Source organism: Leiobunum rupestre, chromosome 4 (genome assembly GCF_980474605.1).
Source record: "Leiobunum rupestre chromosome 4, qqLeiRupe1.1.hap1, whole genome shotgun sequence".
Lineage (NCBI taxonomy): Eukaryota > Metazoa > Arthropoda > Arachnida > Opiliones > Sclerosomatidae > Leiobunum > Leiobunum rupestre.
In genome coordinates, this window is record NC_143387.1 from 25,410,196 (window position 1) to 25,424,041 (window position 13,846).

The 13,846-nt window shown below is 38.0% G+C and overlaps 1 protein-coding gene across 1 annotated transcript; it reads right to left on the reverse strand.

Moving 5' to 3' along the window:
- Nucleotides 1-2,841: 2,841 nt before the first annotated feature.
- On the reverse strand, nucleotides 2,842-12,467 carry LOC149947260 (ionotropic receptor coreceptor Ir25a-like). The gene is made up of 16 exons (XM_090170863.1): nucleotides 12,383-12,467; nucleotides 9,695-9,820; nucleotides 9,333-9,623; nucleotides 9,106-9,272; nucleotides 8,879-8,932; nucleotides 8,675-8,797; nucleotides 8,436-8,606; nucleotides 8,220-8,360; nucleotides 7,934-8,053; nucleotides 7,445-7,860; nucleotides 6,887-7,026; nucleotides 6,194-6,443; nucleotides 4,087-4,286; nucleotides 3,881-4,013; nucleotides 3,098-3,225; nucleotides 2,842-3,025 (listed from the first exon to the last, which is right to left on the reverse strand). Exons 1-16 carry the CDS (start codon nucleotides 12,465-12,467, stop codon nucleotides 2,874-2,876), a joined length of 2,697 nt encoding a protein of 898 aa, XP_090026989.1. The 3' UTR covers nucleotides 2,842-2,873.
- Nucleotides 12,468-13,846: the final 1,379 nt, after the last annotated feature.

The window sequence follows — 13,846 nt, forward strand, 5'->3', positions numbered from 1 at the left end:
TAATAATGTAATGGAAATTGAAAAATTTTCAGAACTGCAGAAGAGATATTCCACTAACACGCGCCGCACAGCTGTTCCGAGACTGAAGTGAAATTGCAGGTTTTGGTCATTGTGAAATCGTAAAGGCATTCCGCGGGCGAGTGAAGCTAAATTTCTTACTTTTGCTTTTTGCGAATATTTTTAATATATATATTATATAAGCTAGATATATTAAGGTAAGCGTGTTTTGATACACTTAAAATACAGATACGCAAATTCCCAAATTGATTTTAACTAAAAGTTACGTATATAAAAATATACAAAATATAAAATATTTAAGAAAAAAATGGCTTTTATATCACCAGATCCCTTAAGAATTATACCTCGATAATGCTTTTACGTTTATTTAAATGGCTTTAGATATAGTTAACTCGAATACCAAGTATTACAGCAGTCTAGGCACTTATTTCCCTGACGTTTTATTTTCACCGTTATTTGAAGGGTCATAGCGGTTACTAGTTTCGCGATAGAACTGCAAAACTCCTAGAATATGAATAGCTGGAAGTGCTTTCACGAGGTAGGGAAGAGAAAAAGCTACTAGATTTTAACTAAAATTTTTCGGTGTCTCAATACGCTCCATTTGGGAATTTTTATTAAAAGTTAAAAATTATTAAATTATTTAAATTGTCCGAGTATATTTTAATTTTAAAAATTTATTTCAAATATTTAACGTAATTTTTTTTAAATATATCATATCAAATAGGCACACAGTTGAAATCTTAAGAAAACTATTTGTTCCGATGAAAAATATCTAATTACGCGTTGCTTATCGAATTATACTACTAAGAAAAATTGTTCGTTTCAACTTACAAAGGAGACTACCCGAGGTGGTTATCTCCGATTTGGTTCAAACTCGGGTGGCAAGTAGACCTTCATGTAACTTGAAAATCCCTAAAAAGGTGGACAAGAATGGGCTTTCGTTTTGTCATGGCAATTAAAAATGTTTTTACAACTTAAAAACTGATTTTCTCTATGAAAATTAACATGGGAAAATCGAAGATTTTAAGGGTCCCCCCTAACAATATTTTTCAAAAAATTAAAAAAGGTTCATCAATTAGATACATAATTCAGATCATGGCTAAATCTGGTACATTTGGACCAATATACGTCAATTTTGGTAAATATGAGTAAATATACATATATTGGGTAAATACGAGTAATCAGTTTTTAAGTTGTGAAAAACATTTTTGGTTGCCATGGCAAAACTAAAGCCCATTCTTGTCCACCCTTTTAGGGTTTTTCAAGTCACATGAAGGTCTACTTACCACCCGAGTTTGAACCAAATCGGAGATAAACACCTCGGGTAGTTAGAAAACGAACGTGTAGTAAATATTTCTCAAAAAGTAAGTTATTTTCCGAATCGCTTTTTAAATGTAAAACCAAAACGTTTTCAACCTGTCAAACGGCTATCTTAGATTTTCAACAAAGTTGCCATTAAATGAGAAAATCGACGTTTTGGTCGCGGGGAAAAAATCGTGTTAAGCCGTTCTTCTAAAGAGGCAATTTCCCTACAGGAAGTGAGCACAATACCTATGTAGCTTGTTTACGAGAAGAATATTCCAATTCCCTTTAACGAAAGAAACTTTGGTAATTAACTTTTTCGGCGGCTACCTTCTCCTGGTAGTTTTTATGGTTTTTTGACGATTGGAGTGTCCGCGCGTATCCGCGGGGAACACACGCTACTCTGGCCGCACATATAGCCCAAGCTCTCTCCCACGGACTCTCCAAATCGCCAGTCGCTCGTTCCTTTAACGACGGAAAGGCGGAGACAGACCCCCCTGGGGGGTGGAAGGAAGGCTATGCCGAGTAGGGATTGGAAATTATTTAAACTCTTTAATATCCGTTACGTGAAACGCTTATTAAATGGATATTGCGGCATTAATATTGAATTCGCCTCTTCACTCAATATAATTACGAGAACAAAAAGAAACGTTTTTGGAAAAACAAGTCAGCTTATTTCTTATAATGGAGAAAAATGAACTTCTTTTTAACGTAATTAATAAAGTAATGTGATTTTATTTGATAAACATTTACATTTTTCCAACAATAATTAGAATGAAATATTATTTAGTGCCAAATTATAACACTTGATACGCGCGTAATTAGTTTAATTATATATTAAAGGTAACTTTAACTCGTTTTAAATTGGTGGGGTTTTAGGATTTTCAGTAAACTATTTGCCATTGATATTGCGTTATAATTTATTTAATTGTTAATGCAGTTGAATGAACCGCGTGAGTTGACGTTAGAGAGATTAAGACCTTACGGATTAAACGAGGTGGGAAAACGCGTACCACGTGTAGACTGTTAGGCGCGGTACACGTTTTTCCTTCGCGTTTATTCGTACGGCCTTAATCACTCTACTTAATTACCAATGACAAATACGAAATACTTTCGTATATAGTGTTTCTTCAAATTGAGTCGCCTATGTACAATTCTATCACAGATATTCGCATGAATGGCCCGTTTAACATCAAATAAACGATTTTCTATTTAAAATATTTAAATATAATTAACATTAAAATCAATTCGGTGCGTTGTATAAATTACTGTATAGTGCTGATTATTCGGGTGTTATATTTTAGTGAAGCGAGGTAGTAATTTTTTTTATGTAATTTTATAATTTACTAAGTACACTGATCGGTGGGTTGTATCGTCCTTCATTGTAATTAGAAATACGAAAATATTTTAAAGAATTTGTTTTATATTTAGCCGGGTGGACCCAAAGTTTTTGAGCGTTTAGTTCCAATCACGCTAATTACGATAGTCATTTTGATTGTATAGGTGTTTATTACTCCGGCGCGTACCCGAAATAGGTAGATTTCCTCCTATTCCTAGCGTTTAAAATTTTCTTTTCCTCCGTAATCCTTGACCGCCACAACTTTGCCATCGGGCTCGCCTCGTTTGCCCTTGTAGTAGAAATACTCGATGGCCAAGGTGATGCAGGCTAACACGACTCCGATGAAAATCACGATGAAGACGCCACCTATCGATTCAAATTGAAGTTAGAGTGTCGATTTATCGTGACGTAATTTTTTGGAGCTTTGTCGATACTTACCGATGTTGGCGATACTGATACCGTCGCTTTGTTTGTCTTTTTCGTCGCATTGTGCTTTGTAGGGGTTCTTGGTCCACCACTGTTCTTTAAGCGACTCCAGCTTTCGTTCGTTCAGCAGTTTCAGAATTCTGTCATTTCCCCGATAGAAGATTTTCCGTAAGAAAGCGATTGGAATTTATCAGCAATTTAGGGAGCGAAATTACATCAAAGACAAAATAGAGGTTTTCATTATAATTTAACTAAAAATGTTATTTGATTGTAATGAACGCGATAGTAAATGTTGGTCAGAATTGTAAAGGCTAGATCAAATATATAATTTTCAATGAAATAGAGCTTAATTTATAAAATGTAAAACGTCCGAGCGAAAATTATTGGTTCCGTGTCCATTAAAACATTTATTGACCTTAATTTGAAATAGATTTAACGACAATCTGAGAACACAATCTTTCAATGTGTAAAGAAATCCATTAAGGGGAAAAATGCAAAATTTCTGGGCCGCCCAATGCTAAAATCAAAATAGCGTTAATGACCAAAATCACTAAAATTAGTTAATGGCGAGGATTTGATGGATTTATCATTCTCGCTTCTAGAAGGGTTATGTGGAAATCGCCGAAATAGGAAAAAGAATTGACACCACTGTGGCTAGGCTGAGCTTTATTAAGGGACCCCCTGATCAGCCCCTTTTTATTCCGTCCCCAAAAACCTAAAACTACGGAGCCTATTGGTTAAAGCGCCTCTAATTCATTCGCTTCGAATTGTCGCGTATATCCACTTGATACTTACGCGCTGGACAACTTGTCTTTGAGATGGCTTCCTTGTTGCACCGCCAGAGCCAACGGCTTCCGGCTGAACTCACTTCCAACAGCAGTCAACTCGCAATGCGTCATAGTGGCGTATTTGACCTGAGTCGAGTCAGCTGTAAATAATTTCGAACAAGACCCTCGATAATTTTGAATCTTTCGTATTTAAGGTGTATCGAAATTACTGACCAATCAGAGCAAAGCCTTCGGAAGGTCCGAGAGAGGCCAAAGTTTGGTTAATTCCAATCTCCAGCGTCACCGGAAAGCCGGTGTCTTGCATAGTCAACCAGATCTTGGTATATTTGTCAGACACCGGGTAATCCCAAACGGCTAATTTAGCTCTCTCCGTTTCGTTCAAAGTGGTGTCCAGCGACATGTTCTTCCAAATCCTAAATATTTTAACGAATTAGCGCTGAATTGGCAGGGTGTTACGGGGGACTAGGTGATATGTTATATTGCGTATTCTTTGGGTCCTACTGAATTGAAAATGTCTCATGCGTTTGGTTTCAAAATTATGGGACCTCGAAAATCTGCCGTCAAAACCCAAAAACAACGCTAAATTGCTCTTGGTGCGTTCTAACACTAGTCGCGTGAGGGTTTATGACTGTTATGCAGATTTATTATTCCGCCACGGAAGAAATTGGCCTCGTCAGCTAATAAAACAAATTTCGGAAACTCGGGATCTACCGCAACTCTATCCGCAAGCCATTGACAAAAGGCAGTTCGCCTCGGATAATCCCTTTGGTTAAGTGATTGAACTTTTTTAGTTTGTAAGGGTGATGGCCGTGAAGGATTAGCCACACCATAACGTGATGAACTCCCAATTGCCTCCAACGTCCCGGGTACTCGTTTCGGGATCATTGTCGAAAATGCAGTTAGGAAAAGGACCACCGTGATAGAACATTTCCTTTGAGGTGGAATGGTCGAAGGGGCCCAGTTCCGTGGCAGACTCGCTCTCCGCATTTAAATTCTCCCGATTTTTTTCTTTGGGGACAACTCAAGGACCTTATGTACAAAACTGAAATCCGCGACATTTGACGTCCTACGCCAAAGAATAATTGACGGCTGTGACACTATTCGTAACACGCTCAGGAGTTACAAACTGAGTCTAAGCAGACTAATTTTCGTGAAAATTGGTTTTTCTCCTCAATCCTTTTCCTACGGGAATTTGTTTTCCTAACTGTGTTGTAATTCGGAGATTTTTTTCGTAATTTTAGTGTTTGTACTCAACTTGGAATTTTTCATATGATTTTTAGTAAGTTTCCAGGTTTATTTTAAGACTACTTTCATAATTTTCCCTAAATTATTTCGCTCGTAATCTACTTTTAAAATCGACGAAAATTTTAAGGCGAGGAAATGAATTCCCGCGCCTTTGGGACCTGTATTTGTGGTAAGCCTCGGTTTTAATGTTTGGAATTTAAAAATCATTGCGCAATAATTGAAGAATGCTGGTTCGTTACTCGTTTGCACATATTGGTGGATTTAACAGTGAAATGGAAGACAAAATGAGCTTATAATCAAAGGTTAATGATGAATCAAGTTACAGAAATTTTGAAATAAACCAGCGAGTGTGATTTATTAAATTAATGGTTTTTCTTATCATATCGTTAGGATATTAGGGCATTAAATGTTGTTTATGCTTTGTCTTTCACAGTTTATCTAATTTCCTATTTTTTCTTTGCCCTGCTTTAAAAAAAGTAGCTTCTTCATTCCAGCAATGAACAGCTCGGTTAATTCTGAATCTAGTAAATATTTCTTATACTGCGAATTGGGTTGCAAAGAAAAAATAGGAAATTAGATAAAGCTCTTCATCTGTCGATTTTAAAAGTAGATTACGAGCGAAATAATTAAGGGAAAATTATGAAAGTAGTCTTAAAATAAACCTGGAAACTTACTAAAAATCATATGAAAAATTCAAAGTATAGTACAAACACTAAAATTATTAAAAAGTCTCCGAATTGCAACACAGTTAGGAAAACAAATTCCCGTAGGAAAAGCATTGAGGAGAAAAACCAATTTTCACGAAAATTCGTCTGCTTAGACTCGGTTCGTGTCTCCGCCGTTCGGCAGAGCCACTTGATTTTTGAACTTCTACCCTTCTATGGAGATGTCCGCTCCTATATACTGAAGGCAGTATCAGTCGCGTGCTTCCTCCATGCCATAACTTTGAAACAAAACGCTTTAGCACCCAAGTTCATGAGACATTTTCAATTCAGTAGGACCCAAAGAATACGCCCTATAATTTATGACATAGTAACCCGTAACACCCTTTATATTTCTCGTTTTTGGTTCTTACTCGTAGAATCGCTCCTCAATATGGGCCATTCTTTTGAAGTAGGTCTGAGAGGTCGAACCTACAACTGGGGCGTATTTTATCTTGTACTGTTTCGACAGATCATCTAGGGACTCGATTGAAGAATCCAAACGCGAAACGGTCAAGAAGGCGGCCAAGTTAGCCGTGTAAGAGGCGATGATGATGAAGCCGAACAACCACCAAGTGGCCGCCACCAACCTCCCGGATAGATTTCTGGGAGCCTCACCACCCCCTGGTTTTCAAATAAAATAAAAATGGTATCAATTAATTTACTTGTCCTATCAGTATTTCGTCGAAATACTCTATAGGTTTTTACTAAAAATCGTGTTTTAAAGCAATTTCTGTCAGTTCTAAACTCCTGGACTAAAATTGTGCCAACTCTGGAATAATGCTGGAGGAGATAGATTTTCCCCTGTCTAAGAACTTGCTAAATAGGGGAAAATCATATCAATTTTGTTAAGGACCTTTTCATCTAGAAACACAAAACATATGTCACAACTTTTATCACTAATATTTTACGAAATAGGGCTCTTCAAAGTGCACCAAAAACATCAACTTGGGGCATTATGGGGTCAATGAGAGCTTGTACAATTAATTTCCGAGGCTATCATACATTTGCAACGTCCAACACCGCGCGCTTTTACTTCAAATCATTTTGATTGTCACACCATTTACCTTGGGGTGTTAGAGAAGTCATGCAGAACCAAAGACATTCCTTGATGTTAAAGTCCCTGTTTTCTTCGTCGTCCTTATATTTCTCTTTGTTATTGTAAACGCTATAAGGACTCATTCGATCGAATAGGTACATCAGAAAACTGTAAAATTAGTTTAAGTTAATGTCAGCCGATGAAAATGGACAAACCACCGACTGCCCCAAAGAAGCCTCGCCACTTCGCGAGTTACCAAAAGGCCAAATATAGGTAAGTCGCCATCTACATGAGAGAAACCGAACAATTGACGAGAAAAGCGTAGCAATAATATTTTTAATCTTGTACGCCACGAAGGCATATATTGCGGAAGTACCGCGATTTTAGATTTATTAAGTATACCGTCTTTAATACCATTTTGCCTTACATAAAAAATATTTTAATATTATTAGACAACGACCTCTATACCTTGTTTGGCAGTTTGCAGATATCTAACGACGAGCTCTACCTTTGGCAATGACGCCAACCAAATCGAAATTTATGAAATTTGTTCGCGAGATCAAAGAGTAATTTTGGATATTTTCACCTGGTGAAGAAGTAAGATCCGAGGATACACATCCAGACGTTAGTTTCCAAGACGGTCAAAAATTTGAAGAGAGAGGACTTGATTTCGGGTTTCTTCATGAGAATGGAGATTCCGACCAAATCGTAGTAGGGTACCGTGAAATCCACCACCGTTTCTCTCTCAGCCATGACGGCCAATGGTCCCAGCGCAATGTCCGCGGAATTATTGACCAAGTCGCCAATCATGCCGCTCCAAGATATAGTCTTACCCGGTCCTTGCGGGTGCATTTCCCCGAAGACCTGCTCTTTCGTCTCGAAAATCGTGTATTCGAAGTTAAGGTTTTCTTGAACTTTAATGGCGTCTATCAGATCGATACAGTAACCTTCGAAATACGTTTTCCCCTCCTTGTCATATTTCTTGTAGATAAAAGGTGGTTCCTAAAAGCGAAAGAGGCCCCGGATGATTTCTAGGACCGTCGGTATATTGTTGTAGATATTTCGAACACTTTACCGCGAGGGTAGTGATGCGTAGCATGACGGCTGCCCGGAATTTTTTCAGATTATCTTTTTGTTTGCCCTCAAGATCGGCGCTAGGATTACTGTCGGATTTCCTTTGCCAAGTTGCTTCGATCTGAGGGAATTTAACGGTAACAGCTGTTTAGTTAACTACCAAGAACTCATAAATGTAAAACACGAGCGTATGTAGGATAAAGTTCTGTCGAAAACTGTTCGTATATTATCTCGTTTATCTGCATAGAAACAATTTGTAGAGTGTTACGTTATCCGCATTTCCTTACCTTGTCAGCCTTAACTTTGGAATCATTGAATAGCATTTGATAAAACTGCATCTTCATTTCTTGGTACATATACGGCTTCCCTCGAAATGTTCCGAAGTTGAATTGTCCGTAGACGCCCTTCAACGCTGGAGTAGTCATAGCCTACGATAGCAATTCCACTTGGCATTTAGAATTTATTGGCCTGGGCGCTGTTAGAGTGAAGTAAATCCTACTTACGTCTTTCAACGCTTGACGTATGTTGAACACTTTTCTGGTTTCCTGGTCCGTCACCTCGCTGCCACATTCTCCGTATTCGAGGGCATTCCAACCTTTTTCGGCGTCACCCACTTTCGCGTGGAGGACAGTACCAACAATGCGAGTCAGATCAAAGTAAAACGCCGAGTCTACCTAAGGAAAGGAATTGACCATTTAAGAAAATTTCAATCCTACAGGCTGTTCTCAATGGGCTAGTTCACCTTGTTGTCGAATTGTAATCCAGCGCTTGAAAAGTCTTTCGAAGCACTGGCATCCTCCACGGGTTTGGCGAATATAACGGTCGCGTTGACGCAATTGGCGGTACAAACCGGATTTTTATCATCCTACATAAAGAGAGAAACAGATAGAAGCGTGAGAGTTCAGAAACATCGGACACGCGTCGATGCAGATAGTGGAAAACTTACTTTGGTGAACAAGGTCCACGAGTTTTGTCTTCTGAACATATTATTTTTCATCACCTGCGAAATATAGTTTAACGGTTAAAGTTTTAATAAAACTGACTTCTGAGTAACTTTTAATTCATCGTGACTCTAGTGTTAGTTCAGTGGCATCCCCGTTTTTCCGATCACGGCCTATCTTTCAGCTGCGATCTCAATATTCAATATGGCTACCGATTGAAATTAAAACTCGCCTCGTCAATAAGTTTGCTGAGCATATCCACCGAAGCGAAAACTACCACGTTTCCAAGCATTTCCTGTTCTGATTTCGCCAAAAGGGACGCCAATTTGGACACCTCGTCGATTGAGTCGTAGGACTTATTTTTCCCTTCGAGATCAATCTGCTCGAGATCCTGGAACGCTACGAGAAAAACATCGTTTTATTACAAGAGCGGCTTTACTAGACCACAAATGTGTTCACCGAAGTTTTTGTCGTAGGCCACCAGTAGTTTCTCGTATTTGTCGAGCCCGTGTAAGCTCTTAATGATTTGCCCTAGGACGAGGTCCGGCGGTAAGACCCGGACAATGTAATTTTCCTCGTCAGATGACAGGTTTTTCAGCGGCCATCCCTGCAGATCCGCAGTCAAGGAGATGGTGGGTATGCCCATTTTGCGGACCATTATCTTGACCTGGTCACTCGCCTTTCCCTTGTTCCTGGTGCCGTCGATCAGCAGGGTGGGATTCTTCGTACGTCCAAATACCGCTTGGCAAACTACGAAAACAAAAGCGGAAGAATTAGTCGTTTCAGCGTGAGACGCGAATTAGTGTCTCTTCGGCACTCACTGGCAGACTCCGTCTCTGATCCAGAGACGTCGACTGCGGCGACTGTGATTTCGGCTCCTGAGACCCCAGCCGCGGCTTTTCGCACCGCTTGTTTGACGATCTCATTGTCTTTGTCCACGACCAAAACTATCAAAAACAGAGGGAAATCATTCGAAAGAGTTTATCATTGGAAATGTTACTCGTACCTTAGGAGTTAACATAACGCGGGACAACTAAGGAAATTTGTAGGATTCAATCATTTATAAATCTGCATTAATAACTTGAATCCGTGCTCTGACTATAATAAAATTTATTTACTACGTAGTTCGCATTACCAAATGCTGTGGCGTCTCTAAAACCATTTCCCGTTATTTTCAATAAAAAATTGTCCGTGACGTCATTTTCAACGTCACCTTCTTGTATGCGGAAATGTTTGGGAAAGGAGTAAATTACCAAATAGGATTTTATTCGCTTGTATAATAATGGTTTAATAACAAACAGTTTTTAAATTTCTGAATGTTAATAAAAATATTAAAATTAGTTAGAAAATAAATTAATGGTTTTTAAAATTACAAATAAATGTAACGATTAAACTGCGCAGATTGAAAGGCAGTACGCGCGAATTATTGAAGAAATAACGAATACTTCCTACGGTAAATTTGGAATAAATCGAATATCTTCAAATTATTTTAAAATCTATTCGGTTGGTTGATTCGAGTATTTCATTTTATTGAATTATTTGACCTGTGCCATCAAATATTTTGCGTACTCTTTTAAATTATATACAACTAAAATTATTTAATGGATAATTATTAATTAATTATAACATCGCACACAGTAAAGATCTGCTCTCCAAGAGCAATATATTAAATGTTAAATAGTAAATCGTGCATTCAAGTTTACTTCTCTCGCACAAAGATTTAAAATCGGATGCGACCTTGACAGAAAGAAATACATTATGTGTAAACACCCGGTCAAAATATAATCTAAAAATTTCCCATTGCAAGACCAGTAAAAAATCAATGCCAGTATTTTACCAAGGTGCTAAAACTCATAATGCATTAGGTCATATTATTCAAAATGCAACCACACAAAATAAATTCAACCAATTGATTAAAAAAAATTATAAACGACGGAATCACTTAAAGTTAAATTGTTTATCCCTCCTTTTTAGTTATTTTTTTGTTTTTATCCCATGTATTTTTTTGTTTAATTAATGTTCACATTGTGCTCTATTAAATTTATATAACAGTTGACTTAACCCTCAAATTGACTTGTAATTAATAAACATTTTTAAATTAAATATATCAATATTGATATTGATATTGCAATTAAGTTGGTTTTATGAAACTAAATCTCCTGCATCTGTACTATTTCCGCTCAAAATCATGCAGTAGATGCGCCAATCATCACGCTATCATTGTGTTAATTTTTTTGACATTGTTGTCGTCCCTCTGCGTTTTGTTTTTGTAAACATAAAAGTAACGCTCGATAAATTAGCGCATTTTTTAGTTCGATACGGCCTAGCTACGTTTGTATGGCGCGTAACTTTAGAAACTAATGTCCGTATAGGAAGGGGGCAGGTGGAATTATTCGTTGCCCTTGGCAACCATCTCTGCAACAGAACTCTTTGCTTACGGATCGAAATGATTCGGTGTAAACAGCATTTTTACTTTCCCCTTTCGGCCTCGGACACTTTCTCTCAGCAGAAACGACGCCAAAACGGTGAAAAGTCCCCTTTATTCCTCCCCCTAATCGATCTAGATACGGATACCGTCTCCACCCGTTGCTACTCTCAAACTTATCAAAAAAAATGAACTTTTAACTAATTTATAAAATGCGATTTAGTTTAAAATTTCTAATTATTGCGAGTTTGGTGTTTTTTTTAGATCGAAAGTAATTATAAATTTCGTGTTGGGGAATTTCAATAAAAAAACAAGTAACCTAAATATCGATTCCACATCTGTATTCGGGTACAGTTCGTAACTATTTTTTAACTTTCCAGCTAACCATTGATTCAATATTTGACTTAGCTGGTATTGAATTTAATATCAAATCTTAATTGACAACAATTATAGATATGGCGTGCAACACTCTTAACATTATTTATTTTATCGAACGCCAAACGTACCCTTTACTTGTAATTTGGCCAACTATAACCGCTTAGGCATTGTTTTCTGTAGATACGAGCTTCATTATACCTTTAATTCTTAATTCTGCATTTTAATTCGTAATTGAAATGCAGAAAAAAGGTGGTTTTGCTTGAGCCAAATTAATTGAACCTATTCCTAATTGTTTTAAAATTGCATCCTATGAATAGTATAATTCTATGATTTTAATGTTAAATGGCGTTGGTAAAATTACGAATAAAATCGCGAAGATAATTTCTCTAATCGTTAGATCGTGCGGAACAATCTTTATAGTTTAAACCGTAAAACATTTCTCTTCGGTTTAGTACAGTTTGCGGAGGTACAGGTTTGTGATCAATACGAGTTGGTTTAAATAGATAGGTAGTCTTTACGATATTGAGGACCCAACTCGAGCAACTTTCATTCGAACGCCAACTTAAGTTGACGCGACTGCTTCGATGAAAACGTTGAAGCCGTGATATGTGTAAAAGTTTACTCGAATATTCATGATCTTCAATCCCTTTACAAATAAGTTTAAAGGTGAACCCGTAAAATTGTTGGGTAAAATTCGAGTACTTACCTAAACTGATGGGAGCTCCGTGTCCTAGTTTGAGCAAAGAGAGCAGGACGGCGAGCAGCAGCGAGATCAAAGTGGGCCACTTCATTTTTGGGCGCTAGACCTCCGCAGAGCGATTTCGTGTCGCGTAGACTCTCCCAAATGACGCGCCTGCAGTGACAAGAAAAGAAAAGTTTCCTTTTGGCTTCGCTTACATTAATGGATATCGCTTTCGGCGCTAGATTAGCGGGCTGACCTGGGCCGCCTGTCGCGTGTACGGACACTCCAAAGCCCTCACCGTCTTGCCTAACTAACAGGAGTTACAATATATCGAATTCCTTCGATTTCCCGTGAGGGGCTCGATCGACGTTCAAACACCTGTTGCCCCGCATCTATCAATTCAACAGTGCTCGTGATATTCACATTACTTTTGGCGTCCTCAGCGTCTAGACATTTAAACTCTCTTTTTTAAAATATTCAATTGGGGAACTCAGATGAAGTTTAAATATAGTTTCAATATCGCAATCTCTAAATCTACCCTCGCCCAGACGAATATCGATTACTGCCCCCCCCCCCCGCTTTATTTCTAAACGTTTTTTTTACTGAAAATTACACCAATTTAAGCTCGCACTACGCGACCTTTGTCGGTCAAACATGTCTTACAACATTTATTCCCACCAACTAATCGTATATAGTAGGTCAACTTCTAAGGGCGTTGCATTTATAGCTCCGCGATCAATCGTTTCGAGACAATTCTTAGATGTAGATGCCGAAGAAATCTTAATCATTTGAAATTTATTAACGTTTACCCGAATAAATGTATTTTAAGTAAATTTCGTAATATCCCGTAATTATCGCGCAGTTTATTAGATTTATAATTCTTAATTACCTTTCTAAGAATGAATTAGAGAATTGTGAGAGAATTGTACACGCCAATCATGATAATATTGGCTAATTTCCTTCTAGAGCCGTTGGCGTCCGATAAGAACCTGTAGCGTTTCGCCGAGTCCGCAGGGCTGTAGCGCTAACTTATGGGAGGCAAAAATGAATCGGACCACCCCTTATCCAACAACCCCTTTCTCTCCTACACATTTACTTCGCAAACTAGCCACCCTTTATTTAGTGCGCTTAAAACATTTGTTGTTCTCAGCCGAGTTACGGCTGCAATTAACTGGATCGCGCGCACGTTGGACAGCCAATCATTTTACGTTTCGTCAGAATTTCTCACTGTATTAGCTACGTTTATTACTCCTTTCTCGACTTGGACACTTGTCTTGGCCAATCTATACGCGCTTAGACCTTGGGATAACTATTCAAATAGCGCCCTAGTGCCCTTAATTCAGTGGCGCCGCCAGGATTTTAAGAGGCGTACGTTAATATTTTTGTCCAAAAGTTGGGTCCGCTTATAGATTTTTACAAATTCTATAAAATGTAAATCACATGGCCGTGGATTGACCCTCAAATTAATTTGTGTGCCAGCTAGTAATA